General features: G+C 38.9%; 1 protein-coding gene across 3 annotated transcripts; it reads right to left on the bottom strand.

The window, feature by feature from the left end:
- Positions 1 to 9,091: 9,091 nt before the first annotated feature.
- On the bottom strand, positions 9,092 to 18,117 carry SLITRK5 (SLIT and NTRK like family member 5). 3 transcript variants are annotated; one of them, XM_048295742.1, is made up of 3 exons: positions 18,003 to 18,117; positions 16,485 to 16,690; positions 9,092 to 15,513 (listed from the first exon to the last, which is right to left on the bottom strand). In XM_048295742.1, exon 3 carries the CDS (start codon positions 15,503 to 15,505, stop codon positions 12,623 to 12,625), a length of 2,883 nt encoding a protein of 960 aa, XP_048151699.1. In that variant the 5' UTR covers positions 15,506 to 15,513; positions 16,485 to 16,690; positions 18,003 to 18,117; the 3' UTR covers positions 9,092 to 12,622. The 3 variants fall into 3 exon arrangements, with proteins under 3 accessions (XP_048151699.1, XP_048151700.1, XP_048151701.1); XM_048295743.1 differs by having other exon boundaries at positions 16,485 to 16,579; XM_048295744.1 differs by lacking the exon at positions 16,485 to 16,690.
- Between the last annotated feature and the right edge of the window lie 9,559 nt (positions 18,118 to 27,676).

Here is a 27,676-nt window from a genome sequence, read left to right as displayed (position 1 = left end):
ATTTAGACCTACTGATGAATTAGGTTCTAAAAGAGTGCCTTCTTCCAAATATTCAAAACTACTTGAAAGCCACATCTATGTAACAGATGCATACAATATGCTATTATTTCTCTGGAAACCCCTTTTATGAACTACTTTATAAATTTTTGTTCAGGGATGACCCAGCATATTCAATTACACTCTAAATATTTTATGCAGGTACAGTATGAAAAGGAGAACATTATTTAAAAAGTGGTATACATGTGTTTTGGGTTTAGTTTTGTGGGTTTTTTTGTTTTTTCTTTTTTGTTGTTGTTGTTGTTATTTTGGGTTTTTTAGTGTTTTTTTTGGTTGTCGTTGCTTTAAGAAGCGAAATATATTATTCAAATGAACTATACAGAGAATTTCTGTCTGGTCAATAATTCAAAGCTTCATTTTCTGTGATTTTGCTGGCAGATTTAGCAAATATTTATTGAGCAATACTAGAAGAATTCAATAAGACTAGAATTCAATTTATTTAGCCCTGTAGTCTCAAACCTTTTTTTTGAACATACAACATGTATATTCATCTGATTCAAAGACTTCAGTTGCTGCATATTCTACTAGGTAACTTCTGATGGTTAGTTACTCTTTGAGCTGCTTCTTTTTCAGTTCCATCTGAAAGTATCTAACTAGAGACAAACAAAACAGTCCAAGAGCTAATTTTTCCTCTTCATTAAATAGCAATAATTTTTAAAATGTTAAATAATTTAATTATTTTCTCATTCACCAATATAAATGACTCAGAAAAAAGTGCTGAGTGAAAAACTATTCAGGCCTTTTCATAGTATTACAAATACCTGCATTAGTTCTCACTTTTTTTTTTTTTAAACTATGCATGCTGTTTAATGTTTTCGTAGCTGACAAATTTTATATGAAAGGTCCCTATATTAAAAATAAAGAAAAAAATCAGAATATGTGCTATAATGCTTAATTTCAACTGGAATTTCAGGTATACAAACATCAAATCCTGTCCTCCACATATCATAGCAATCAGCTCAAAATGTAAATTGAACAAATATGGAAACATACAGAAAATACTGATAGTAATATCAGGCTTTCTCAGGTAGAAATTAAAAACTAATCACCAAAAGGATACAATAACTAAAGAAGATTACTTGTATGTCCATGTTATATTTTTCTGAAATTATTTTAATTATCGCACCAAAATCATGCCAATCTGAGCTCCAAAATAAATGTATGCAACATCTGAAGAATGAAATCAGTATCAGTCATTAGACCTACTGGAACTAATGTTCAGATCTTCAGAAAAAAAAATACAAAAATTCTGTTTGGATGAAGACTCAAACAGAAATCTTAACCAAAATCAGTGCTATTAACATTAATTTGGATGATGTAACCCTTTAAAATCATACTTTATTTTTAAAATTTGCAATCTGTATATGATAATATTCACTTCCTGCCTTAAACTACTGGGAGTATTGCTGTGTAAGTTGAACAGTTACACATTTCAGTGGCAGAAGTGATGTTTGAATGCAGCTTTTATTAGCTTCCTAAGTGCCCAGTGCTGTTCCCATTGGCAGTGCTCCCATTGACTTCAATCAGGGCAGGAACAGGCCCTAATTTTGTAAGGCACTTTAGGATCCTTTGGGAAGAAAGGTGTTAGAAGAATACAAGCCATAATTATCAATTAGTTGCCAACAAAGCACTCTCACAAATATCTCCCATGGTCACAGAACATCATATCTTAATTTCAAATTTCTGTTGACTGTAGCAATTTTAATGCTGCTACTGGATTATTATTTGTCCAGGCTCTGGGACACTTTGTGACACCATAATTTCCAAATTTGACATGAAAAATTTTGATGCCTGTGTAACGGAAAAAAACCCCAAACTTCAACCAACCAAAGCAATTTTTCTAAGATTAGATAAAATAAGACAGACCAAAATACCTGTCTCTCTTCTGACTGTGCTGCCCTAACTACAGCTAAAACATCCTTTCCATATAAGAATCTGACATCAAGGATTGAAAGGCTGTACATATCTAAAGAGATGCTTACAAGTTTAAGTTTTAGCAATATTTTAAGTATTAAATATTCTATGTTCTGTATGTTTTTACCTTTGCATCTCTTCATTTAGATAGTTAAATTGAAATCTTTAAGTTAACTCCTGGTAACAAAAATACTTGCTCTCATAGTCTCTGCCCTGAGAATAACTGCTTCCTTCTCAGTATTAATAAACAATTTTGACAACGTCAATCTTTTCAATATTTAGAATGCAGAGATAAATATAAATTCACCATATTCCCAAATAATGAACTCACTAAAATGAGCTCCTATTTAACCACTGTGGTAATTTAAATTGTTTTAACACAGAAAGGTCAAAGGCCTCTTAGCAATTGTTCACTCAACTCCTAAAAACCCTGTGAGTCCCAAAAATAGATATGACCTGATTTTTTCTGAGTTTAATGAAAGCAACAACAACAACAATAAAAACAACTATTCTTATTGAAGTGTTTGAATAACAGCTATTTAACATCTTTATAATTCATTCAAATTCTGCAATCCCTATTCAGATTAAAAAAACCCCCACCCTGTTTTAGAAGACAAGACAAAATGACATTCAGAACCTATAGCTACTTATATATATAGCTTTACAGTTCAAATATCTGAATAAAAAAATTATTCATTAACCCTCATGGTACCTTTCTGCCATTTGCTTAAACATTGTTATCAGTAACCTTTTCAAGCCAGCAACATTCAACTGAAAACAAAAAGTAAGCATTTCAGAAACTGAACTAGTTTTAGATTGGAAAGTCCTTAGACCTTTTTGAACATATCAAAATGCTCTCTGATACACACACCAAATTGTATATTGTCTACATGAGTAAATCCAGAAAATACCTTTTCATAGGCAGAACATACTTTCATAACAGTAATCATAATCCAAGTAAGTTCAGAAACACTTCCTTCTCCCTCAGACAAACCAGAACTCAGACTAAGTACTGACGTAAGCCTGTATGTGTCAGACACATATTTAAATTCCAAATTCCAAACATAAAAGTATGTTACACAAAAAATTCTGACTGAATCCGATGGGACAATTCACATAAATCAAATTTTCTCATGTGGAAGTAGTCAGAGAATCAAAATTTACTTTGGAAATTTTGTCTTCATTGATGTGTTAAATGATTTTCTGGTTGGGTTGTGAAATAATACTGAGTTTTAATGATTAGGTGAACAATTGTGAGGCCTTACATCAACACACAGATGGAGATAAGGGTACCTAAGTCTAAGACAAACATAAGTGAAAACAGTTTCACTATGTAACTGTAAATTGAAATTACATACTATTGAGCAGACCAATGATGGGAATTTTTTGGTATTTCACCATAGATGATTATATAGAGCAGTAAGTAATTCTCAAACTTTTAAACAGCAAATGAGGCAAAAATAATACCTATTTTAACATTAAAGAAAAAGAAATCTGAGTCATTTGGACAATTGCTCACAAGATAAATAGTATGAAGATAGACTGATGAGATGGAGGTTTTCTTCCTCCATAATCTAATCCTAGCCAAATCAAACAAAAACTTCTTAGTAGTCCAAGAAGTCTTAAGAAATATTTAAGTACAGATAACACTTGGTATATAAAATATACTGAAAACTATAGAACACATTCATTATATAAAATTATGTGTGGATGAAAAATATTACCCATCATAAATACATTCCATTATATCTTTAAAAACTGGTGAATTTAGAATCATTGTCTCAACTACTTCTCATATTTTTAGAAACAACTTTTCGCACAATAGTAGCAACTTCTTACTCTTTAGGAGAAATTATTCTTAAGGAAGAATTAATGTACTCTTTAGTACAATATGCATTAGTGGACTTTTACCATTATAAAAATATTAAGTAATATATTGCACAATAAAATTAATAGAGTCTACTGTTCAACATGATATTATGGCACATTGCCACTTACTTGTTGGAAGCTATTACTTGTCAGGCCAAAAAAATTAAAAATAAACATTTCAGACCCAATCAGAAATTGTCAATAAGGATATCACTTTACCACTTAAATTACTCTGCTGAAAAGCTTCATTATATAAGCACTGCCTCATGATATGAAAAATCCTTTCTTTGAGACAAGGTGCATTTAAAAAAATTAACTGCCCAAAAAAAAAATCTGTGTGGTCCACCAGACACATGTACATATAAATGCATGTTTATGCAAGTATGTATTTGTGTTACAAATTTACTCCAATGATGCCACAGGAAGAATTTTTTTTAAATCCCTACCTAAAACATAATTTCCTTTGACAATGATGAGGATTTTGCTTAAGGTGTTACACCTGCTACAAAAAAGCTACAAAACCAAACACACCTCTTCACTGCCTCACAGTGTAAGAATGGAGAGAGAAGGAGAGAAAAAAACATAGACCATGTGATTCTCCTTTAGAAAATCAATAACTATTTAGAAGAGTACAATATTTTTCTTTAAAAGAAATAAACACACTGAAGAACAATAGCTTAGATCCCTTTACACACAACTGTGCTCAGTACTAAAATAAAAAGAAGCCTTCAAAGCACAGGCAGGCAGTTTGATTCAGTAATATGTAAGGAAAAAAGAATGACAAGAAAACATAAAATTAAAAGATGTGTAACTGTTAACTGTGTTTCAAAGAGTTAGAATGTTTTTAAACATTAATGTTATAAACTTGAAGAACCCATCAATATACAGTGTTTTAAATATTTTCCACCACCAGTATTGACTACATTGCATGATATGTTTGGATGGAAGTAAACAAAAAAATCCACCCTTAAAAGACCAAGCATAATTTAATCACTGAAAAAATAAAACAACCTTAAAACACAGCCAAAGCTGTAACTGATAGAGATGTTGTAGTCAGCTGAGATTTGAAATACCTTTGGAGCAGGGATTTTTCTTATGCATGTAGGCTAATAAACAGTCTCTAATAGGAAGAGAAAAAAACGTACAGTGTAAAGACATTACATGCTTCCAAAAAAGTAAAATCAATGGGAGAATTTTCATTCACTTCAAAACCATCAAATATACTGATTAGGCAATTTTTCCTTTGATGCACTTTTCATCATCACTAAAAGAAGATATTTATACTTGGGAATAAATGATTCAGCAGAATATTAATTCTTTGAAAGTGGTTCAAGTTCTTTGATGTCAGTGTAGGCATTTCCTATAAATTTGAAAACAGAAAAATGTACATATTCTTGAATTTTGAGCTTAATTGTAACCTTGATATTTTGGTTTGTTATAAGTTACCAGATACCATCTAACCAGACGTACAGCACTGTATGTAACTACACATAAACTCATGTAACCACATCATTACATCACTTATAAAGAGTTGTATGAATGGCTCCAAAAAAAAAATTGTGAGAAAACTACTTAAAATTGGATAATTAATAAATATTAGATAAACTTAATGAAATATTAAATTCAACTTAGCAAACTGCCAGCCTGAAAATGTTTTAAAAATGTTTAATTTTCCATACTTTAAAAAAGAATTTACAATGATAAAATTGCATTATGGCTGAAGAGTACCAATGCTGACAACAGCCCTGCTTTAATTTTTAGCAGAAAGTAACTGCCATTGGGACTAACAGTTTTATTATAGTTGTAACTAAAAAACTGATGAGCTCACCTAAATTCAGCATTTAGAAAGGGAACAAATCTTTGTCATTACTTGTAATAATTACTGCATAATTAAACACCATTATAAATTCAGTATTTTAAAACTAAATTCGGATTTCTAATAGAAAGACCTTTGTAAGAACTCCTGTCTTTCTCATAAATACATTTGTTAAATGTCTATTTATCCATTTGACTGGTCAAATTCAATGGCATAGTAGTAAAGTTACAGAAAGTCAGTATCAGGCCAGTTTTTGCATGTGATATTATGTCAAATGTAAAAGGTAGAGACTTAAAATACAGGAATATTAATGCCCCTCAATCCATATTCAGCCAGTTGAAAACTGGATTTGAGCCTGAACTTTTGTTACTAGCAACCCCAACCCAGAATTTATATTACTATAATAGAAAAGTTGAAGCATTTTATGACTGGACTGACTTTTGGGTGACTATGTGGATATAGCATTTATCTCCTACATACGCTATATGAAGAATTTTTGTTTCATTCCAAGCCTAAAAGCTCTCACAACTCACATGGAAATATTCTTACATTACAGTAAAGACAATTTTAATTAAAAAAATATAGGTAGATAAAAGTGTAGGCGTACATATATATATATATATGCATATTTATATATATGTACACATACACTTTCATATATACACACACACATATATATTTATTTTTTAAAGTACAGATGGTAAAAAAATACAGATGGTTAAAGTAATAATCTAGTTGATAATTAAACACTGTTTTCAGAAATTCAAAAATTGTACTAGATTGTTACCTTTCAAATTTTAAGACTTTAACTCAGTGCTTTTGTTCTAAGCATTTCTGAATAAAGTTGATATGATATCTCTGAAAAAAGCAATCTCATATTTTGTCCCCTTTCTCAAATATGAATACAAACTTTTTGCCACAGTATTGGTACAAAATTACCAAATGTGTTAATAATCTAATGTTCACAAAATCAGATATACTGTTGAAATCATAAGAAAAAAATATTTTATTACATGAAATATTGAACTACAAAATTATTATGTCAACCTTTTATCTTATCCCAGTCTGGACATTTTTGGAAGATCACACAGAACCATGTCATGATATTCAAATAGTAATCACGTGTCCAACCAGAAAAAAAACAAAAAAACATTTATATTTGACATGGTCTATAGTTTTCTGTAAAATTTAAAAGTACTGTAAATATAAGCTTGCAAAATTGCAGCAAAAGTAGTTGCATCTTCCATGGCAAAAACACCACAAATGGAACCATTTTTATCAATAGGTATTTCATCTAATTCAAGGTTTTGGGACCAAGTCCACAGAATTAAATAGAGGTATGTTGTCTGCTCATATGGTCCATCATTCTAAAGAGCTACATGTATATCTGTGGATGTAAACTGAACTTCCCATATAATCAGGACAGTAAGAGTCCAAGATAAAATTTACAGTGCCATATTACATCAGTGTTCAGTTAATTTGCCAGCAGATTGGAAATAGATGTGATTCATTTTGGAGGTACATAGCAGAACTACTAATGTTCATCATTATTGTACTCAAATTTTTCACTCTGCAAAACAGAAATACTAAGAGAACGGGTTACTTCAATGACAAAAAGCCAGACTCGTAAGAGCAAGGTAAATGTTTTGCAAGTTACTCAAGTCAGTGGAACACAGTTGTGCACTTACACAACTAGAAGCAAAATGTGGTCCATTAGCTGTAAGTTAAATAGTTAATTTGATAACCATTTAATTACAAACTTCATTACACTTTATTTCTTTGTATATTCAATTAACTAAACGCCTCTTGTTCCTAGGACCTAAATGTGCCTTTTTTTTGTATCCTATCTCTGTTCTGTTCAATGTTTTAAGCATACAATATTCTAAAGCATAACTGTGCTTAGCATTTCTGGAGTATCAGAATCATACTGCTAGATATTCTGAAAAGTAGCTGAATAATGAACAGGAAAAAAATAAATTGTAAAGACTCGTAATATTAGGATACTATTTATACATAGATGGAAAACCACGAATCTGTAAGACAGTATTGCTGGACTGTAAAAGAGATCTGCATGCTCTCACTTCAGCAGAACACATTGCAAAGCTTCTTAGAAGGGCTGGGAAAAACAAATAGTGTGGCTGCCCCATTCAGTATGCTGCTATGCGGCCCACTTCTCTCACAGAAACGCCTCACTCATCTACTCCTCCATCGTCTTGTCACTCCTTAGCTTGAGGTCCTACATTTTCCACAGTAAGTGGATGCTGCAGAATAGAGGCACAAGTTCCCTACAATCAAATAATCAATAGAAATGTGAAGACTGTTTGAAGGCTGACAGCTATGGAATTGTGTCTGCCATTCACGCTCTCTTCTCTCCCCATTTTTCTTGTTTAATGCAAGTAGTGCCAATAGCATTCGGAGTTCTGCATAAGACAGCAAAAGACTTCAGCCTCCTTCTCTGGTTTGGAGACGCTGTATTTCAGTATGCCAGTCTTTAACCTAATGAAAGGCTATTCAGGTTCCCTGGAGACACTGAGCAATATAAAGAACCTGCCCTCTAAAAATGAAGGAGTTCTTGTTTACCCTGTCCTTCAGGATCTAGTGCCTTAATGGACTCTGCCCCCTGAGAGGGAACCATATGCATTAAACAGACTCTTAAGTTTCTGTAAGAAACAACATGCCGGTCAGACATTTTAGCTCCAGCTAAATACAGATCTAAACAACCTAGAAAACTGGGATCTTGTCTTTGTATTTTCTAACAGCCACAATTAGCTATTCCTGCTTTTTCAGATATATCTTCTACATTGTGTTTACCGTGGGTCATAAGCTCATTTTTATGCTCTTTTACCATTTTTTAAAATTACTTTAATAATCAAATTATTATGTGATATGAGAAAAGGTACCACTATATCTGTTTTCCTAAAAGGAATACCCCTAAGAAATACTTATAAGCTTTATAAAAAAATTAAAACATAGGAAAACATTCAGAAATTAAATACTGCAGTATGAACAATCCACTGAACATGTTTTCACAACCTGAAGTGACCATTAAAATACTGGTAAAGATATATATATTAAAAAAAAAAAAAGGTGTGAGAATGTGGGCTCTGGAACTACAGAAGTGGAAGTTGCATTTTTGTCAGACTTTCAACTGATAAGAGGACTGACATAACATCTAGTGTTTCAAACAGTGTGTAGGAATGTCTAGAAATTACAGGCTATTATCTTCTGGGAGTAACCTCTTGAAATTCTGCTCATTTTGTTAAAGATGAGAGTAAAGTATGAAATATAGAAAAGAAAGGGGGGTGGGAGGGGGAGGGGAGGCGAGGGGAGGGGAGGAGAGGCAAGGCAAGGCAAGGCAGGGCAAGGCAAGGCAAGGTCTCACTCGTTTTTTTTCCAATAATTACATTGAGAAACCAGGATTCTCTTCCACTTTTCTTTTGTTCTTTTATCACAGAATTTCATGCACTTTTGAAACAAAATATGAGGCCACATGAGTGTTTCAGTAAGCTCAATTCGACTTGTAAAAAGACAAAAAAAAAAAAGGAGAGGAATATCACTTTAATAACCAGCCTAAACCAGCCTGATAAGCAACCTAAAATATTATTCAGAATTCTCAAAACAGGGTGGGTTTTTCTTCAAACAAATTATCCTCTTTTTAAATCAGAGGCACATCTCCCTTTGCCAATTTCTATTCCCATCTACTTTTTCTTACAATAATTATCCACAGATGATACATCATTGTAGCCACTGAGTGGGAACTCCTACTTCCATTGATGACCTCATTCACAAATAGCCCTTTCAGATATGTTTCAGGATGATTACTGACTAAAGAATATTATTTTTCACTCTGCATTCTTTTTCAAGGATTTATCTTCAGGAATGCACTTTTTGTAGGTAATTGATGTCATTTAATCTTTTTCTCCAGTAACACAACCAATAATATGTTTTTTCTACTGAAAAAAAGGTGAGTTGCTGAAAAGATTTAAATTAATTCTTCTGGGTGTAGTGTAGACCATTAGAAAAATTCTTCACTACCAGTTATTAAATGCATGTATAACACATGGAAGCAGCAGTACTACTGACCTCAGAAATGGCAGCATCAGAACACAAACATAAACAGAATGTCAAGGGATTTCTTTCAGCTATTTCTTACAAATCCAAGCAATTCCTGCTCATTTACTCATTTGTGGATGCTGCCTCTTTGTGGCAGAATGCCATGCAAAATGTACCCTTCACATTAGGGACCTCATCCTATGTTTGTACTGACACCTATGCAAACTCATAAACATGAGTTCAGAATCACACAGAAAAGATATATATCTACACATGGACAGACACAACGTTTGCAGGAGCTTCTCCTTCAATCCTTACTGAGTTAGCCTTTCTCTGGCAAAGTCAGTGAGGCTGAAAATTTTCTTACTCATATCCATTTAACAACAGCATGCCTTTACTGAGTTTAAATGGAAGAAGAACCAGGCCACTGGTTTCAGCAATAGTTATAAAGGCAGCAATTCAAAGTTAGGGCTCCAAAACTGCACCTCAGGCAGCCACACACACATCTCTCGCTGGTGTCAATGGGAAGTCTGCAGGAGATGGAGAGCACTGAACAGAATAGCCATTTGTTATGTCTCTTGTGACAAAAGAACACTCCTCAACTCTTCATTTCAAAATGAATTAACACTCCACTTACTAAACTGTCCAAGCTAAATACAGTCATGCTCATTGTTTTTTTGGGGTTTTTTTTTGCTTTTGCTCAGTGTGGGTGGCATAGAGGGAAGAACACATGCCAAGAAAACATTTTTCTTGAATTCCAACAGACCAGTTACATATCTTTGTTTTTTGTAGAAAGTGACAGATTGTACATGGGTAGGAAAAGCAGAATAGAACAGAGCCCTTTTGCAATAAAAGATGTACTAGTGAGCAACTCTGAAAACAGTATTAAATATAATAACCTAATGAAGAAAGAAAAAAACACATGTGAAATATCACTTACCCTATTCCATATATTAAAGAACACCTCAGTAAGGAAACAAAATGTAAATATAAAACTATCCTATTCAATATGTTGCTGAAACATATATCCCTGTGTTCCTTTCTAACCCATGTTATATATGCTGGTAATTACCACGTCATGTTTCGAAAACAGAGAACATATTATGTTTTGCCTAGAAACGTCAGATCTTTTTGATGAGCTTTAATTGCTAGTAAAGAGAACCCAACATACAAACAGATTATTTTGGCCAGAAATTTTAAAGTTCAGATACTCATTACTTCAGGATCTTACATTTGAAATATTTATCAAGTGTTTATTCAGAAACTATTAAAAAATCACATGTGCTGGGATACATATGAGACATCAATTGTCCCATCTTACAGTGATGCTGTGTTTATGAATATCCTTGCCATTGCCTGCTGCCCAAAGGGGTAAAGACATTTTATAGAGATGTGTACAGTCCATCATTTGGTCTTTCAGGATGCCAGTAAACATGTGGATCTGTACAAGTGCAATTGTACTCAACTAAACAATCATAAACTGGCTACAACAGTTGAAAATCATTATATTTTGGTTAACTAATATAAAATTTAAAAAAAAGAAAAAAATGAAACCAGCAAATCAAAAATGAAACTTTTTTTTACTGATAAAATGAATGCCTTCTACATGTCCCTCACTAGTTTGCCCAACCAGACTCCTGAGTAGGAGGTTGCTAAAAGATACATTTTTAAATAAACATGATTTTTTTCCTCTTGTGATCAGATTTTATGTCTTAGATTGTCTGTTAAGATTTGGTCATAACTGGCATTATCTATAGTGATTTAAAAGGTCCTTCTGATACTATATCAGATTTCAGAAGAAAACTCTCAATACAGTGCAATACTTTAAAGCAATCCACAGACTTTGGACCCCATCCTGAAAAAAAAAAAAAAAAAAGAAACACTTAAACATTCCAGTATTTTTACTTGTAAGAAGAATTCTTCATCATCTATCCTAATTTTTTGGGCTTTCGACTAACTTCGCTCAATGAGTGAGTCTCCAGAACTACACTCATTGGTAAAGTTATTCATGTGCTTAAGTGCCTGCAGGATGAAGGCCTAAGCTGGGACTTCTTTCACAAATAGAGATACTCAAGTGAGTTAAAAATTTGCAAGATTAGGCCCTAAAATAGTGAAGGAAAGAGAAATGCTAATGTGCATATAAAAATAGGTGCTACAATAAAATATTTTTTTATATTTCATCAATAAGTTATTTTCACTAACCAGTTATGGATCATATATCTCTGCACTCTTTAATGATTTGTCCACATCTACAGTGATCCTTTTAAAGATCATATATATTTTTTTTAATTCAAAAGTCCAGAAAGTATACAAACACATCCTTAAAAAAAGGAAACCTTGTATTAAAGTCGGGGTGTGCTAATCTCTCCATAAAAGCCATTTAGACTCACCCATGGCTAAAAGGGGAAAATGTGCGCCGTACTCTTGAACCAGAAAGAAAACTAAAATAAAGAATGTCTGTTAAAAAAACCCAAAAAACAAAACCAAAACCATAAAAAAACCACAAAAGAAAGCACGACCTGAATATGACCTGACAAGAAACCAAGAAACCTCCTGCCACCTTCCCCAAACACACATGGCCACCCACACAATGCCAGTGTTGTGCCCATTTTACACAATAGGTGGTTTCCCACTTCCAAATGCAGTAAAAGAGAAAAAAACCAAAACCAAACCAAACTGAACAGCACACCCTTTCAGAATCATTCCCCGAAGCTGAAAAGTCCTGTGCCAAGGCACTTCACCCTACAATAAAATGAATTAAAAGGGGGAAAAAGAGGAGGGAGGCAAGGTGTGTGTGTGGGGGGAGGTCAGCATTTACGTTTCTTTGTTTTGCGTGTGGTTGTTAAATACAAATACTCTAGAGAAGGAGCTGCTGAGACTGGCGAGGGGACGGGGGGGCAGGGGGGCTGTTTCTCAGAACTGGCTGAATGTGGTCTGTTTTTCCAGCACTTCGAGGTAGTCCGGCTCTGCGTTTAGTTTTGCTTTTAGCTCCAGATACTCGTTCCTGTTGGGCTCTACATAGACAGTACTCGGGGGGCTGTAGAGCACCGTCTCCCGGAGCCTGGCGTCCCCCGGCCCCGGGTGCAAGTACTGGTGGGCACGCCTAAGGTCATAGTTGGGGGAGTAGGTGTAGGCGGCGGGGAGCTTGGGGTAGTCGGGGAGGGTGGAGCCGGGTGTGCCCAGTGTGGAGGGGGAGTGTTTGTCGGGCTCCAAAATGCCCCTGTAAAAGCGATCGGCGTCTTGCACCGGCGAGAGCAGCTCCTCCCGCGGCTCGATGGTGCTCACGCTGTACGCGGGGCTGCGCGCCGGCGCATCCTCCCCGCCGGGCGCCGGCGGCGGCGGGGGCGGCGGGGGCGGCGGTGCACCCCCCCCGGATGGCAGGGGGTGGCTGCTGTAGGTGACCTTGAGCTCGTGAAGGTCTTTGTAATCCTCGCCCGAGTTGCCTTCCCGGGAGCGGTAGATGGGGTTTTTGCACATATGGCCCAGGGGGTGAGGGATGTACTCGTAGACGTGGCCGGCGGGGGTCTTCACCTTGGGCAGCGCCGTGCCCCCGCCGCCGCCCCCGCCGCCGCCGCCGCGGTGGGGCGGGTGCTGCTGGAGGTGGGGGTGGTGGTGGTGGTGGCCGCCGCCGCTGTAGACGCTGTACTGCATGTTGAAGGAGCTCACGTCGGAGTTGTTGGCGCTGGCGTGGTCGCCCTGGCCCTTCTTGCGCCGCTTCATCACCAGGACGAAGAGCCCCGCCGCCACGAAGACGGACATGATGAAGACGAGCAGCAGGCTAAGGATCAGCACCGAGAGCGGCACCGAGGAGCTGCCGCCGCCGGCGCCGCCCGCGGGCGCTGAGCCGCCCGCCGCCGCCGTGCCATTGAGGCGCACGGTGGAGGAGGAGGGGGTGGTCCTGGCTGGCAGCTGGCCCGGGGACGGCGTTGGCGTGGAGACGACGATGTCCGAGTAGTCGGGGCACAGCAACTCCGCCCGGACGGCCCGCATGTCGCTCTGGGCAAACTTCTTAGGGGACTCGCAGATAACCTGGTCCACCAGGACACCGGTGTTGAGCTGTTCCAGCCACAGCTTCATGCCCACCACGTCGCAGGTGCAGTCCCAGGGGTTCTCGTGCAGGTCGATCTGCAGCAGGGATTTCAGCTGGTCGAGCACCCCGCTCACTGGCAGGTAGGAGAAGTGGTTGCTCCGCAGGCTCAGCCTGTAGAGAGACAGACCAGAAAAAATGTTCCCTGGCAAAGACCTCAGCAGATTGTTGTTCAAAAACAAGAGCTGAAGGTTGGGGACAGATTCAAAGGTGCCTGCCTCTATCTCCCGGATGACGTTGTACTGCAGGAAGAGGTACTGCAGGCTTTGCAGCCCAAAGAACAGCTCTGGGCTCAGCCGCTCGATCCGGTTCCCATTCAGGTACAGCCTTCGCAAATTAGTTAAATCCCCAAAAGCCCGGTCCTGAATGACCGAGATCCGATTATTGCCCAGATGCAGCAAATCCAGCCCAGTGGCATCCACAAAATCTGCCCTGCGTACCAGCGCAATGTAGTTTTCCGTCAAATACATCTTCTTAGGATTATAGGGTTTGGGCTGCAGTTCAGAAATGCTCTCAATCTTCCTCTCCTGACAATTGACATTGAGGCCCAGGTCAGAAATCTGCAAGTTGCAAGTGCAGGCAGTGGGGCACTCCAAAGGCACCGGGGATTTGGTCTGGTAGGCAATGCTGGGGCCATAGTTGCTGTATCCCAGGTCTTTTGAGGGCAGGCGGGAGGTGGGGCGCACCCTCGTCTTGTTGGGTTGGCGGGTCCCTTTGGGGGGCTTCAAGGGAGATTTGTAAACAGCTGAAGAAGAAGTGGCCACGGAGTTGACCGAGGCCGGGGTAGTGTGGAAATACCCTGTGGTGCTCAATGGTGTCTGAGGTCTCATTTCATAATCAGAGATGAGCCTCCTGGGGCAAAGCTCCTGCTTGGAGACTTCATCCAAGTCTCGACCATGTAAGCGGAAAGGGGTCTCGCAAACCACATCTCCCACCAGAGCAGAGTATGAGATACTGTCCAGCCAATCCTTTAGAGCAATCAACTCACAGGAGCAATTCCAGGGGTTTTCCTCCAGCTGCAGCTCCACCACTTTATCCATGTGCTGCAAGAGGCCCACATAGGGCAACAGCTTCAGCCGGTTGCCCCTCAGGTCCAGGTGAGTTAAGGGCACAAAACGGAAAAGGTTGTTGGGCAAACTGGAGAGGAGGTTATCATTGAGAATCAGCACCTGCAACAAATGCAGTTTGCTGAAGGCATTGGGTTCAATGACGCTAATATAATTATAATCGACCTGTAGGTATTCCAAACTCTCTAGCCCAAGAAAAGTGTCATCCCGTAAAAGTTCCAACTTGTTATTGTTCAAATGCAGCCTCCTTAAACCTCTCAGACCATGGAAGGCCCCAGTTTCGATGTCTTGTATGTCATTGCTCCCCAGATGCAAAATTGAAGCCCCTGTGTAATTGACAAACTGGTTTGGGTACAGCCTGTTCAAAAGGTTCCCAGACAACAGGAGGTGGTAAACAGGGAACCTTGGTGGACTGATCTCAAAAAGGCTGATGATCCCTCTGTTTTCACAGCTCACTGTTAAGATGCTGTCCTTCTCCTCACAAGGACATGCGTTATCACAGATTTCCCCATAATACTCGATGCTTTCTGCCCAGGAAAGGACTAGTGATGTTAAAGCAAATGCGATCGTCTGCAGCATCCAGATATGCATTTTTTTGTTGAGGTCCTGTTCCAAAGTTACTGTAGAGCAGCAAGCATACATTTTATTTCCTGTAATGATAAGGAGAAAAAAAAGAAAGTAGCATAATAGGGTAGCCCCATAACATTTGACATGGAAACAAAGTTTATATGTGTTCAGTAGGGTAGACAGTGGACCCACCAAAAAACCCCCCTCCTGTCACTTCTAATTCCCACACTTTTGGGAACTGGATGACATACATTGATGAAAAGGTTGATAGGCAACTCCTTGCGAGTCAAATGCCTGTGGTGTCTAAAAAGGTGAGGTCACAGTAGGAATTGTTCTGGTTTCTGTTTGTGTGGGGTGCATTTCAATGCTTCTTTGGATTTCCTTTTCACAACTAGCCCCATAAATATACATAAAATGGCTGTCAGTTCAGTTTCATGTTTCTAATTTAAGAGAAAAGAAACACCATTTTACGAAGTTTCCCACCTCCCCTATTACCCAGCTCCCCCTTCCCTTCAGAACCTCCCTGCTGAACAGCGCATCAAGGTCTTCCCCTCCTTTTACCTTGATTTTTAACCAGTGGTGGAAATACCATGATAGGAATCCAAAGAAAAATGCTCAGTGCTGAAAACGGCGTCTTAATTCAACAGAGGGAATACTGACACATTCTCCATATCACACATTTCTTAAAACTCTTTTATGTTGGTGGTTTTTTTCCTAGCTATACATTTACACAGCACACACCCACCCACACAGACATGCACACATGCACACACACACACACACACGCACACATGCGCGCACCCCCAGATGACTTTTGTGGAGGAATTCTTCTGTAATGAGATTAAACACATTAACCTCCTACTTCAGTGCACTTAACAGCTCTCTTCCAATACGGAAATTTTGTATCTTTAAAAAAGCAAATAATACTGATTTTTGATCCCCTCCCAAGTTACACACAATGTAACACAGCTCATTTTAAGCAGAAGTCTCCTGTTCTCTCTCTTTCTGACACACACACACACATGCTCTTAAAAGAAATGTTTTAACCACTCACCCAAAATTTGTGAAAAATGTAAAACATGCAGGTCATCTTCGGAGTCTCATCCATATCTGACATAGCGCTTATTCCCAATGTTCTGCAAAACTAGCCTGGTAGAAGTGGAGAGATCTAAATAGGTCTCATGAAAATATCTCATTGCCAACACTCCAAACATCAGAGTTACTGATTATAAGCAGCGATGGCTGTCAGTACTCTTCATCCTTTAGGGGAGAAGACACCCAGGCTGATTAAAAGCCAAGGAGGGTAGAAGGGAAACCCTACCATTGACCTACGTCAGTAATTTAATGCCTGAATTCCAGCTAGCTGGAACCAAATCCTTTCCATTCCTTTTTTTGCAGTCCTTCTGACTCCTCGTGGCTTTCTTCTACTTCTATTAGTCTAAAAGCAATATGAATAGGGAAAATAAATGCATTTTGTGTGCCGGTAGGGGAAGACTAATAAATCATCAGGCTTAAATGCTGGGATCTTGGAGCAGGCTTGCATTTTCTATCGTCCACCTCAGAGCTCCAATCCTCATGAAACAACTCTGGTTTGGAGGAATGCATCCTAAAAAATGTGAAGTCTCAGTACTGCAAGACATATCCTGTGGCATCAGGTTCAAGGCTGCAAAACTAGCACTTGCAGCAAAGGCAATCATGCAGCAAGAAATCGGAAGTCTCCGTGAATCTCTCTCTAATTCTGACCAGACGTCAACTGGATCAGAATTACTCAAAGCAAAAAGGCTTCACTGCATAAAGGCAGCAGAAATCTTACTCAAAGGCATGTATCTAAGCATATTTTTTCTCAGCTCGATCAGATCCATTCATCCATTAACCAACAGTTCTTCGGAGGAGAAGAAAAACCCACAATGACAACCTATTGAAAACCTGCCCGGTCAGTGTTAAACTCCCAGGCATTTTACAACTTTAATTCAATTATGGTTAGCAAAGGAGGCAAATACAATTTTCCCTCCCTCTCCCTTTCTCCCTCTCTCTGACAAAAAAACCGCGGGGGATGGGAGGTAAAGAAAATAAAGTTGTAGCTGGCTATATGCAAGGTTGCAATCCCGCCCTGGAAACCCCTCTGTGATGACTGTGTGCTGCTGTTCGCCAGCTCCCTACAGAGGTTCAGATTGAGGGGGGGTGGGGGGTGGGGGCGACGGGGGGGAGGGGAGAAAAGGAAAGGGGTTGCATCGGGATTTTTCTTGCGTGTGTGTTTTTTTTTTTTTTTCCCCGAAGAGTTCAACCCTTAGATTACCGCACTGCATATCCGGCTGGAAGCAGCTTTCAGTACCGCCGACAGCAGCAGCGAGCGAGCAGCCCCAGCCGGACACTGCCACCCAACTGAGCAGCACCCCGAGTTGGGAGAAATGGCTTTCGGGCGAGGGGGGCAAGCGGCGAGGAACTGGGGGTGGAAAGCAACAGCAAGGAAAGACCCGGCGGGGAAGGGGCGGGGGTGGCGGGGGGGGGGAACGAGGAAGGGAGGAAGAGAGGAGGGAAAGAGAGCGAGAGAAAAGTCAACCCCGGTACTTACTTCGCCCGAAATCTCCAGGGCCCAAGCATGGTGGCAGCCCATGAAGATGCCGACCCGCTGCGCGGGCGCTGCGCGGAGCCGCCGGGGCGGCGGAGGCGAGGACGGCAGCGCCGGGGAGCTCGGTGCGGAGCGCGCACGGGCACCCCCCGCACGCAGGCGGCGCCGAGGCACAGCGCGCGCTCAGGGGCGCGCGCACGCGGGCACCCGCGCCTCACACTCAAACGCGCGCGACAGCGCGCGCGCCCGGGCAGCCGCGGGCGCGCGCCCGCCACGCACGCGCACTGTGGCGCGCGCCCGCACGGCGGGGCGGGGGCGGCCGGCGGAGCGCCGCGCTGTGCCCGCGCCGCCGAGCGCAGCGGGGAGGCGGAGGGAGGAGAGAGAGGGCGGGGCGGCGGCGCCGAGCGGGTGCGGGGGAGCGCGGAGGGGCGGGAGTGCAGGGGCCGCGGGGGAGGGCCGCGGTGCGGGGCGGGTGTCCCCGGGTGACGGCGCGGCGGCGGCAGCCGCCGGCCCCGTGGGGCGCCGCGCAGCCCGCTCGCACGGGCACACCAGGCACACACATGCCGATACGGGCGCGGCGCGCCCGCCCCGCCACACCCCCGCCCCACGCACCCCGGGGCTGAGCTCGCACTTTGGCCAGCACGGGCCAACTTTCCCCGCGCTCCGCCGCCCCGCTGGCCACCGGCCCCGCTCTCCGCACCCCTCGGGCGGAGGTCCGCAGCCGCCCTGTCCTCTCCTGCAGCGCTCGGTGGCCGCGGCTGGGCGGCGCGGAGCGGAGCCGCGGCGAGGGGGCGGCGGGAGCCGGTGGCCCGGCAGTCGCTGCTGTCGCTGCTCGCTGTACGGGAGCCTCCGCCGCGTTCGCGGAGACCGCGGGAAATTGGGTAGTCGCGGTGAAACAAAGTGCCGGGTTTCGCTACGTGCGCTCTCCGACACCGAGGGTGCGGGCGTGTGTCGGGGCCGTTCAGCTTCTCTTTTCTCCTCTGCCTACCCCAGCCGCGGGTCGCGGAGGGAGCCGGGGCACGGATGCAACAGCAGCATCTAAGAGACTGTGGCCGCCCCCCATCCCCGCTGGGCCGTTCCCCGCGGCAGCGCCAGGGCCCGCGAAGCCGGCCGCGCTCCCGGGCGCTCCAGGCGGCCGCGTGCTCCCGCCGCGCGGCGCGGTGCGGCGCCTTCCGCCGCCGCCAGGTGGCAGCGCAGGGCGGCGGATGGGCCGCGCGGAGCCCCGCGGGCGCTGCCTCCGGCTCGGGCAGCGCGGCCGGAGCGGGGACGGAGGAGGCGACGCCGCGCCGAGCGCCTTCCCTTTATTCCCGGTGGGATAACCGCCGTTATTAAGTGTGCATGCGGACCGCAGAGGGATTTTCGATGCCAAGGCTGGCTGTAGCTCTGGGGATGTTTTTTTCCGGTTAAATTTCGGGTTTTCTTTTTGGAGAAATTGCGTGTTTGGCTGATCTAAAAAAAAAAAAAAAAAAAAAAAAAAAAAGCAATGTAGAAAGTAGGCGATTTAATTGCATACGTGCAAAGATGTGCACGTGTTTGCATTTGTGTGTGTAGTCATTGCTGCTATGTGCTATCTAGATTGTAGTACATAAATAATAGGTGTTACACGCACAGGAACACATGGAGTACACCCCATGTGCACAGCACAGAGGTTGGAATCCAGCTTTAACGCAAATGTAATGCTAGATGTATTTGTGCCTCTGTTTTTCCTGTATGAGTGTAAGCACTGAACAATACTCTGTCTGTGGTATGTAATTTCAGCACATCTGTATCTTCAGAACATCTCAATTCATGTCTTAACATCCCAACATGTTAAACCCAAAAATTATTGTAAAAAATAATTTTTTTTGTAATGGTCAGCCTTCCCTAAAAGGCATATTTGTCTTGTCTGCAAACATAAAAGTAGTGTGACTCAAATCTTATTTCCCTAGACCTGAAATAAGCAAGATCTGGTATTTGGATGGAAGACAAATTTCTTACATGGACCATGTAATTTTCCTGACCTTGTAGAAGCTCTTTGAAATCTTTTGGGTGGGACAAATTACTTACTTATATTCTTAAAGGATCCCTGACTTTCCTGCTTTGATGCAAGCACAATTAATTCAGACAAAGATTTTGAATAGCTTTAGATTGAGTTCCAAGGTGCTACTTTTAGTCAGGGAAAAATACCGAACCACACCATACAGTTCCCCCACCCCCCCATGTACACTCTTTTAAGCTTTTCTAATATGTAACATGGAATTTATGATAGTGGAACAAAAAAAAAAATCACAGATAGTAAACAGAGATGTCTTACAGGAGTTTCTTGTGGCCTCACTATTTTTGAAAAAGATCTTTCTTTTGAATTAATAAGTCTGCATTTTGAATATCTGGAATTCTATGCATATATGCTTGCATTTTTTACGCCTGTCATATTTATAGCATCTGCGTGTGTTTCTATGCTATTTTCTTTCTGACACACAAAATTTGATACACATAAATACTTTTTTATTCATAACAGAGAAAGATATTTTAAATAACCTTGTCATCTAGGTTGAGCTTAACTCTTTCTTGTAACTTTCGGAGAAGTTGACATTTAAAAGCTATCATGTTAAAGTCAACATTGTAGATATATTTCAGTTTAATTTTTCTGGTACTGTACTAGTGAGATATTAAAAAGCATAATAAGTAGAAAGTCTGATTTAATAAAATCTTACTTCCAAGTTGTTAGACTGCTAGATGGTTTTAGTAGCATGCAGGAGATTTAAATAGTTATTAGTGTAGAATTACCATGCTGTTGTTCCATTCATTCTTATTCTTAGTCCAAAAGTATTTCTGACAGTGAAAAGTTATATATGAATATTTGAACTAGAACTATCATTTTAAACCAAAACACAAAAACATCAAACAGTAAATACTGTTGAGTTTGTGAGAAATATTTTTTTTTACTATGGTGTTGCTTCTTGCTAATTTCTTTCATCTACCTTCCATTAAACTGGGGAATCCTAAAAGTCTTTAAACTGAAATATTCAGAAGGAAAGGTGGAAATAATTAATATAATCCTCATATGGAATACAAGTAGAGGGACCTGAGTGAGGATGGAGCAAGAGTAAAGATAGTTCAACAAAAGCATGTGAGGCATACATGCATTATATGTACAACAACTTGTAGGTGTTTTCTGTAGCTCTTCAATTTGTAACAATGGCAGGAACAGCTGATCTAGCATGTGGAATCTGACATGGGAAAACAGGAATTTGGAGTTTCCAAAGTTGTTGAATGAAATATATTGGAACAGAAGGATAGACACTCCTTATGGAAGAGCTGAAAAAAAAGTGTTTAAATAATTTCATGCTGATGCACTAAAACGTGTTCAGGAGTGAAGACCATTAACAATAGTGCAATAAAAATATTAAATTTGAGGGTGACGATGAGATAGTGTCCACTTGAATGAAAACCATTTAGCAAAGAGTAGGAAAAATGTTCAATGGGGATGCAATCTATTGTGAATCTGCTCGTACAGATTTGAGCTGGAAAATAATGCCTACTAATACAGAGGGGAAAAAAGCTAAGGCTGAGATTGTGTGATCATGAAGATTTGTGTGATTTCTTATGGGCAAGCATCACCAAAAAGTTCAGCCAGTGTTGCTGGGGATGATATGAATTTGAACGTGATAGAGGATAGTTTCTTTTATGGAACAGGTACTGAGCAAGCAAGAGACAAGGATAATTTAGATGAAATTTTAGTAAATTATAGGATCTGCAGGAAAAACTAATGATAGAAAATAATCTTAAATACGAGGGTTTCAGGCTTTTCAACTTCATGTGAAGTTTCAAGACAGAAGAATGTGAAGGATCTGTAACTGCAGTCCAGTGTTTCAGAAATACAATCTCAGAAACAAAAAATTTTAGTGAGGAGTACTGGAAGAAGAATTCAGATAAGACAGATGCTACTTTATGGAAAAAAAACCAAACCAAATATTATTGAATTTTTTCAGTGGGGGAAAAGGGAGAAAACAAAATAGCCCACCTAAACCAGAATGAAAAAGAATTCCCAGAAGGTAAAAGCCTTAAGCAAGTTATTAAGAGTAAGCAAAAACCCTAAAGAGAATGCAAAAGAGATCTTGATTAGGAAGAAGAAATTTGCATCAATAATTAGAAGGCATAAAACCAAACTGAGAATGGTCAGAAACCTTGTTAAACCAAAACTTGAACAGAAGTCTGAAATAGAGTAAAAACTTCTTAAGCAATGTAAATAAAATGAGAACTTAAGAAGTGGGATAGTTGTGAAAGGGTGGGGATGGACATTAAGATTAATGTAGGCCCAGACTAAATAGGTACCAGAAAAGTTGCTTCTGTTTCTGGTAAGAATATATGTAAATTTTGATATACAGTGAAAGTAGGAATAGGGTAAGAGAAATTGCATCCTCAGTGTATCATGGCATAAGCATTTGGTCCAGCAATTTTATATCCTAAAATACTGAAAGGATCAGCTCCTTTGTAATACACTTAGCACTAATTTAAGGGTGTAAGGTAAGTGGGTCTAGACAGAATTTGTAGACAAAATTAGAGGTCTTTCTGAGAAACAGATGTGTTGAGATACATATGTGTAAATATATATATACCATGTAAATATTTAGAATTTTAGTCTTATTGTCCATATTTTAACATGTCAGTATTTCTAAATTTAATTCTTGTATATTTATATATTGCTTTCTTTTGGCCTAGGCTGATAGAAATAGTGTGAAATTGAATAATGCAGTCTACAAACTCACAAATTACAGCTTTTGCTATAAACTGGGAAGATCCAAGTTTATAAAATATTCCAGAAATTTAAAGCTAGTAGTCAATCAGGAAGGGGTTATAAGTTGCTATTATAAATGAAGTACTTATATAAGGGGAAAAGAGAAATGTGATTCTATGATGTATTAGGCAGGATGTCCTACTAGGTAGGAAGGCATTATTCATATTGGAAAGGATGTGCTTTTTCATGAGTTCCTGGTGTATTATGCATGGTTCTAGTCATACATTCAGATACGATTATAAATGAAGTCTAAAGATCGGAAAGAAACTATGGTAATTAGGGCATGGAAAATGTGTCTACAGAAGAGAGATTAAAAAAAAAAAAAAGGCATACATAGCCAAATAGATATTGAAAGAACATGTGAGTCCTTTCAAATGCATTTTTAGTTAAATTTTTAAAGAAAACCAAAAAACCATAACCTATTTGAACTGAAGAGTGATTTTGGCATGCCATCAAATACTTATATGTTGATTATAAGACCTAGGAAAGGGAAGAAGTTTACGGACTGTCTGAGACTGGAAAGGTCTTCCATATAGGTAATCAGGCCAACAAAGTTTTTGAAATAGAACTTGAAGAGAACAAAATTTTGCAATTGAATGGGACAGTTCCTGTTAGAAAAGGGGCATTTTGGCAAGTTGGAAAGGAAAGAGCCTTTTGAAGAAGTTGGAATATGTTTTTTCTACACTTACACTGTGTCTCTTCTCTGCCTCAGGGCTTACTGTAGACTCTTGGGTCAGGTAGGATGTTTTCTCCCTTTATTGTATAATTTAGATTCTGAGCTATGTTAATTTCTGTCTTTCTTCTGTTCTGCTTTGTATAGTGGGACATGTTTTAACTCCTGGAACATTCTGCAAAGAATTTCTAACATATTTCTTCCTATTGAGGGGGTCTCCACAGACCATTGGCAGTGCCCTTTTTTCTCTTCTTCCACCCTTTTTTTTTTTTTTCCCAAGGAAGATTTGAGGGTTGACTTTTGGTCTTCACTGCAAATTAAAGGTTTTGAGTCAGTGGGTAGTACCATCTAGACGAAAAGTTCTGTAGATCTCTCCTTTTTTTTTTTCTTTTAACTAAATATTTGGTATATTGTAACTCTCAATTGTCTCAATTGTGAGAATGTAGAAATGTAGATAATCCCTTTCAGCAGTATTGCTTCTATTACTACTTCTTATGAAAATCAAATTCAACTCAGTTCCATTATCTCAAAACTCCTAGCTAAATTTTCAGCATTTTCAATAGGACATGGCATGGATTAGGTGACATTCTGCAAAAAATCTCTCTGAAAATTCCTAAACTGTTCTGTCATTATACATTAGTTCTGACTTTTCATTTCTCTTATCTCCTTGCTATACTTAGGATTATCAAATAATTAAAATTATTTCATGTCAAATATGTTTAATGTAAGGTATCTAAATCTATCCATAATAACTGAAATAAAAAGATTTTGATTTCTTCTGGATCTGAACACTTCCTCTGGGATAGCTTCTTACTTTTTCTGATGGAAGTTGTAGAGTGGGAAAAGAGGTTTATTAATATCCTTACATACAGAGGTAACCTTAAGGTACAAATCTGTTAGGTTATTCTTTTCTTTCTGCTTTAATTTTCTTACACTAAGCAAAACATATTTAACAGGAGAAACTCAGAGAATTACCACGTGTTTTCTGCCTTAATGGGTAAAACATTCAATAGAAGGAGCAGGCTTAAAATTTCTACACCACATTACTTAGCAGAAATTTGAATATGATCAGTATACTATCCCTCAAACACAGAGACTGACCTGTCTCATCCCTGTTCACTTTGGGGAAGTTAAGCATCCCATGAGAATTTCTAATGAACTGTTCCTCACAAGCGACACAAGCAGGGGAAGTCAGAAATTGAAAATCAGGGATTATGTATAAATTAGACTTCTAAGTAATTCAGTAGTAACAGCACTAATGTAATTCCTAATGTCTTCAAAAATGATTGCTGCAAGAAATACAGCGAGGAATGCTGATTCTTGAGGCACATGAAGGTACCTAGCAAGAACTTTGGCAGTCCTAATGGTTTCCAAATACTGGATCTAGGCTCTGTAAGTTATAGGTAAGAGTACATATATATAGATATATATATATATATATATATATACACACATATATACATAGGTAAATGTCACCCTGCATAACTATAAGTGTATATAGGTGCTTAGCTTTATGTTTTGCCATTTAAATAAATTTTTTGGAATCTACTTGAACACGCAGTAATTAATACAATAAAAAGAAAAATCCTTAATCTGAATTTTTCAATAAAACAAAGCTACTCCTATGCATTTCTACATCATGTTTAAACACATATTTACAAAATATAAGCATATTACGTGTCTGTTTCACATATTTTTGTACATACATTCACAGGCTGATTCTTAATGAGACTGCTTTCTCTTTCTTTAAAATAAATATGAAAATTTATTTACAAAGTGATAATCAAAAATCAATCTATTATTTTACCATTCTACCCAAGAGGCACTATAACTGTGTTGTGATGTATTAAGGGTAAGTGAGGAATATCTTGTTTTGCTTTGTATTTTTCAGTAAGTAGGCTTGCTCCAGTGAAAGTGCAAAAGCCTCAGAATGAACTGAACTCGCGTGTTTTGGCTACTTGGCGTGACCTCAATTTCATACCACTGGTGGCTCCTCCTGGTCTCCCTAGAGGGGCGTTTTTGTCAGTTTCTGCCACTAGGTGTCCCTGTTTGTGTGCAGGAAAATCCTGATGGAAACATTAACTGAAGGAGCAGAAGAGGAGAAATTGAGTGGGAGTAGTAGAAAAGCTGATAGTAAACTTCCTTCTTGATTTTGAGTTTTGTTTGACAACTATCTTGCATATTACTGAAGAGAAATATGAATGGATTAATGATTGTGCAGTTATATTTCAAAACAAACTTTTTTAAAAAGAGAAATGGATAGTAATGTGCTCTTAGATATTACAGTCTTTTTGATGTTACGTAATCTTTTATATATTATGTATATATATACATATATATATAAAACTTCTAAATCTTGACAGCTTGTTTTATATTTGGTAAGTTTATTATAGTTTTTAAATTATTCATACCATTCGGTATCATAAATGGATTTTCACATAGTAAACACAATTAATTATATATGTCAAAGAGCAATGAAGAAACGTGTACTGTGATTAGCTTCTCTAGAACATCTTGATAAATGGGGTGTTTCAAGGATTAAGAGTCTTTGATGGATTGTACAGTCATCTAACCCTTACAATTAATGTTTAAATAGATCGCTAATAATGGAAAATAATGTGGTTTAGACCACAATTCTTTTCATAATCAAGTGTCTATTAAATGTTACGCAAACATTCTTCTAGTGGGACTCTTCTTTAATCAAAGTCAGCAGCCATTATGACATGAAAGCTTTTGAAATTACTATTATTATTATTATTACCTAATAATAATAACAACAATAAAAATAAAAGTAAAAATTAAAATATATGTTCTTTCAGTTATAATAAATAGGATACTTGAACAGACACTTCAGAGTATTAAATAATCACTTTCTCTGACATCAAAAGGCTGCATGTACAATGAGAGCAGGATTATACTGGTATTGTCTGGAAAACAGAGTTGTTGAGTAGTGTGTTCGCTTTTTCGAAATACAAACCTTTACTTAAAAAACAAGTAAGCAAAAAAGCAAGCTTTCATCATTCTCAATACCATTCAAAACATGACTAGAGAAAAACAACTTTTCTGAACCCGTGATTCTGTGCTTACTTCTTTTGAACTTGTAGAGAACACTAGCTCTCTTTTAGAGATGTCAGCACTGTTAAACATTTTACTTCTGGACTTCTGTATCGCACATACAAAGAGTTTGAAGCCTAAGAATTTGGAATTAGTGAAGGAGGTTTTATTTTAAAGGTATTTACTATCAGCATAATTTTGTTGGAATGTCTCTACTGGTTTTAAGGGAGTCATGGTCTTGGTTTAATATCTGAGCTCATAGGCTTCTAACACAAGAGTGAGAGAGTTGCAAGTCCACTGCACTGGAAACTTATGCATTGATGAATACATTAATGAATCATAGCTTATTATTCTTCATTATCCTTGTGTATTTCAACACAGATATGACAATCTGGTATTTGGTTTAGATTTCCACTTGTCTATTTTAAATTAAATTTAAATATATCTCAGTTGACAAGACTGAGTCTTGACAGACCAAGAAAGTTATGAGACAAATTTATTAAAAAAAATGAAAATCTGTCTTTAAAAATACTGTGGTGGGTTCCCATAGTCTTTGTAGCACAGGCTGGGATTAGACTACTTTGAGTGTCTATTGCTTACAACTTTTTTACTGTAGGCAGTGGAAGGAGAAGAACTGGTGCTTTCATTCAATATGAAGAAATAGAGCATGAGATTGGTGAGCAAGGGATATTAAACATTATTGTAGACAAGTGGAAAATACAAATAAGAATCTGTGTTTTATAATCAGTGAAATAACTGAATAATACAAGTGTTTTATTAGATTACCACTGAAGTTATGAGTTTAAGTGAAAAATGGTAGTGATATATGTCACAAAACTTCTATATTGCATATACTCCCTATATAAAGCATAAAGATATCTTGCAAGACACTAAGGATACATTATATTGAATAAAAAGCAAACGAAGTCATCACAACTATATGATACACCTTAGTTAAGAATATCAAAATGCCCTGCAAGCATTGTTTATATAATACAAACCAAGAACCTTCTCACACTCTCTGGTAAAGAGCAATATAGAGTTAGAATCTTCAGAGGAAAAAATTCTGAAGAGCAGTTTATTTCTGCATAGAGGTGGTGTGAAAGTTATGTCTTAATGTAGTTTCAGCCCTAGAGTTCTATACATATCCCTGTGGAACATAAACATCCTACA

Source organism: Corvus hawaiiensis, chromosome 2, assembly GCF_020740725.1.
Source record: "Corvus hawaiiensis isolate bCorHaw1 chromosome 2, bCorHaw1.pri.cur, whole genome shotgun sequence".
Classification (NCBI taxonomy): domain Eukaryota; kingdom Metazoa; phylum Chordata; class Aves; order Passeriformes; family Corvidae; genus Corvus; species Corvus hawaiiensis.
The sequence above is the reverse complement of the archived record's forward strand: the minus strand, read 5'-3'. Positions and strand labels throughout refer to the sequence as shown.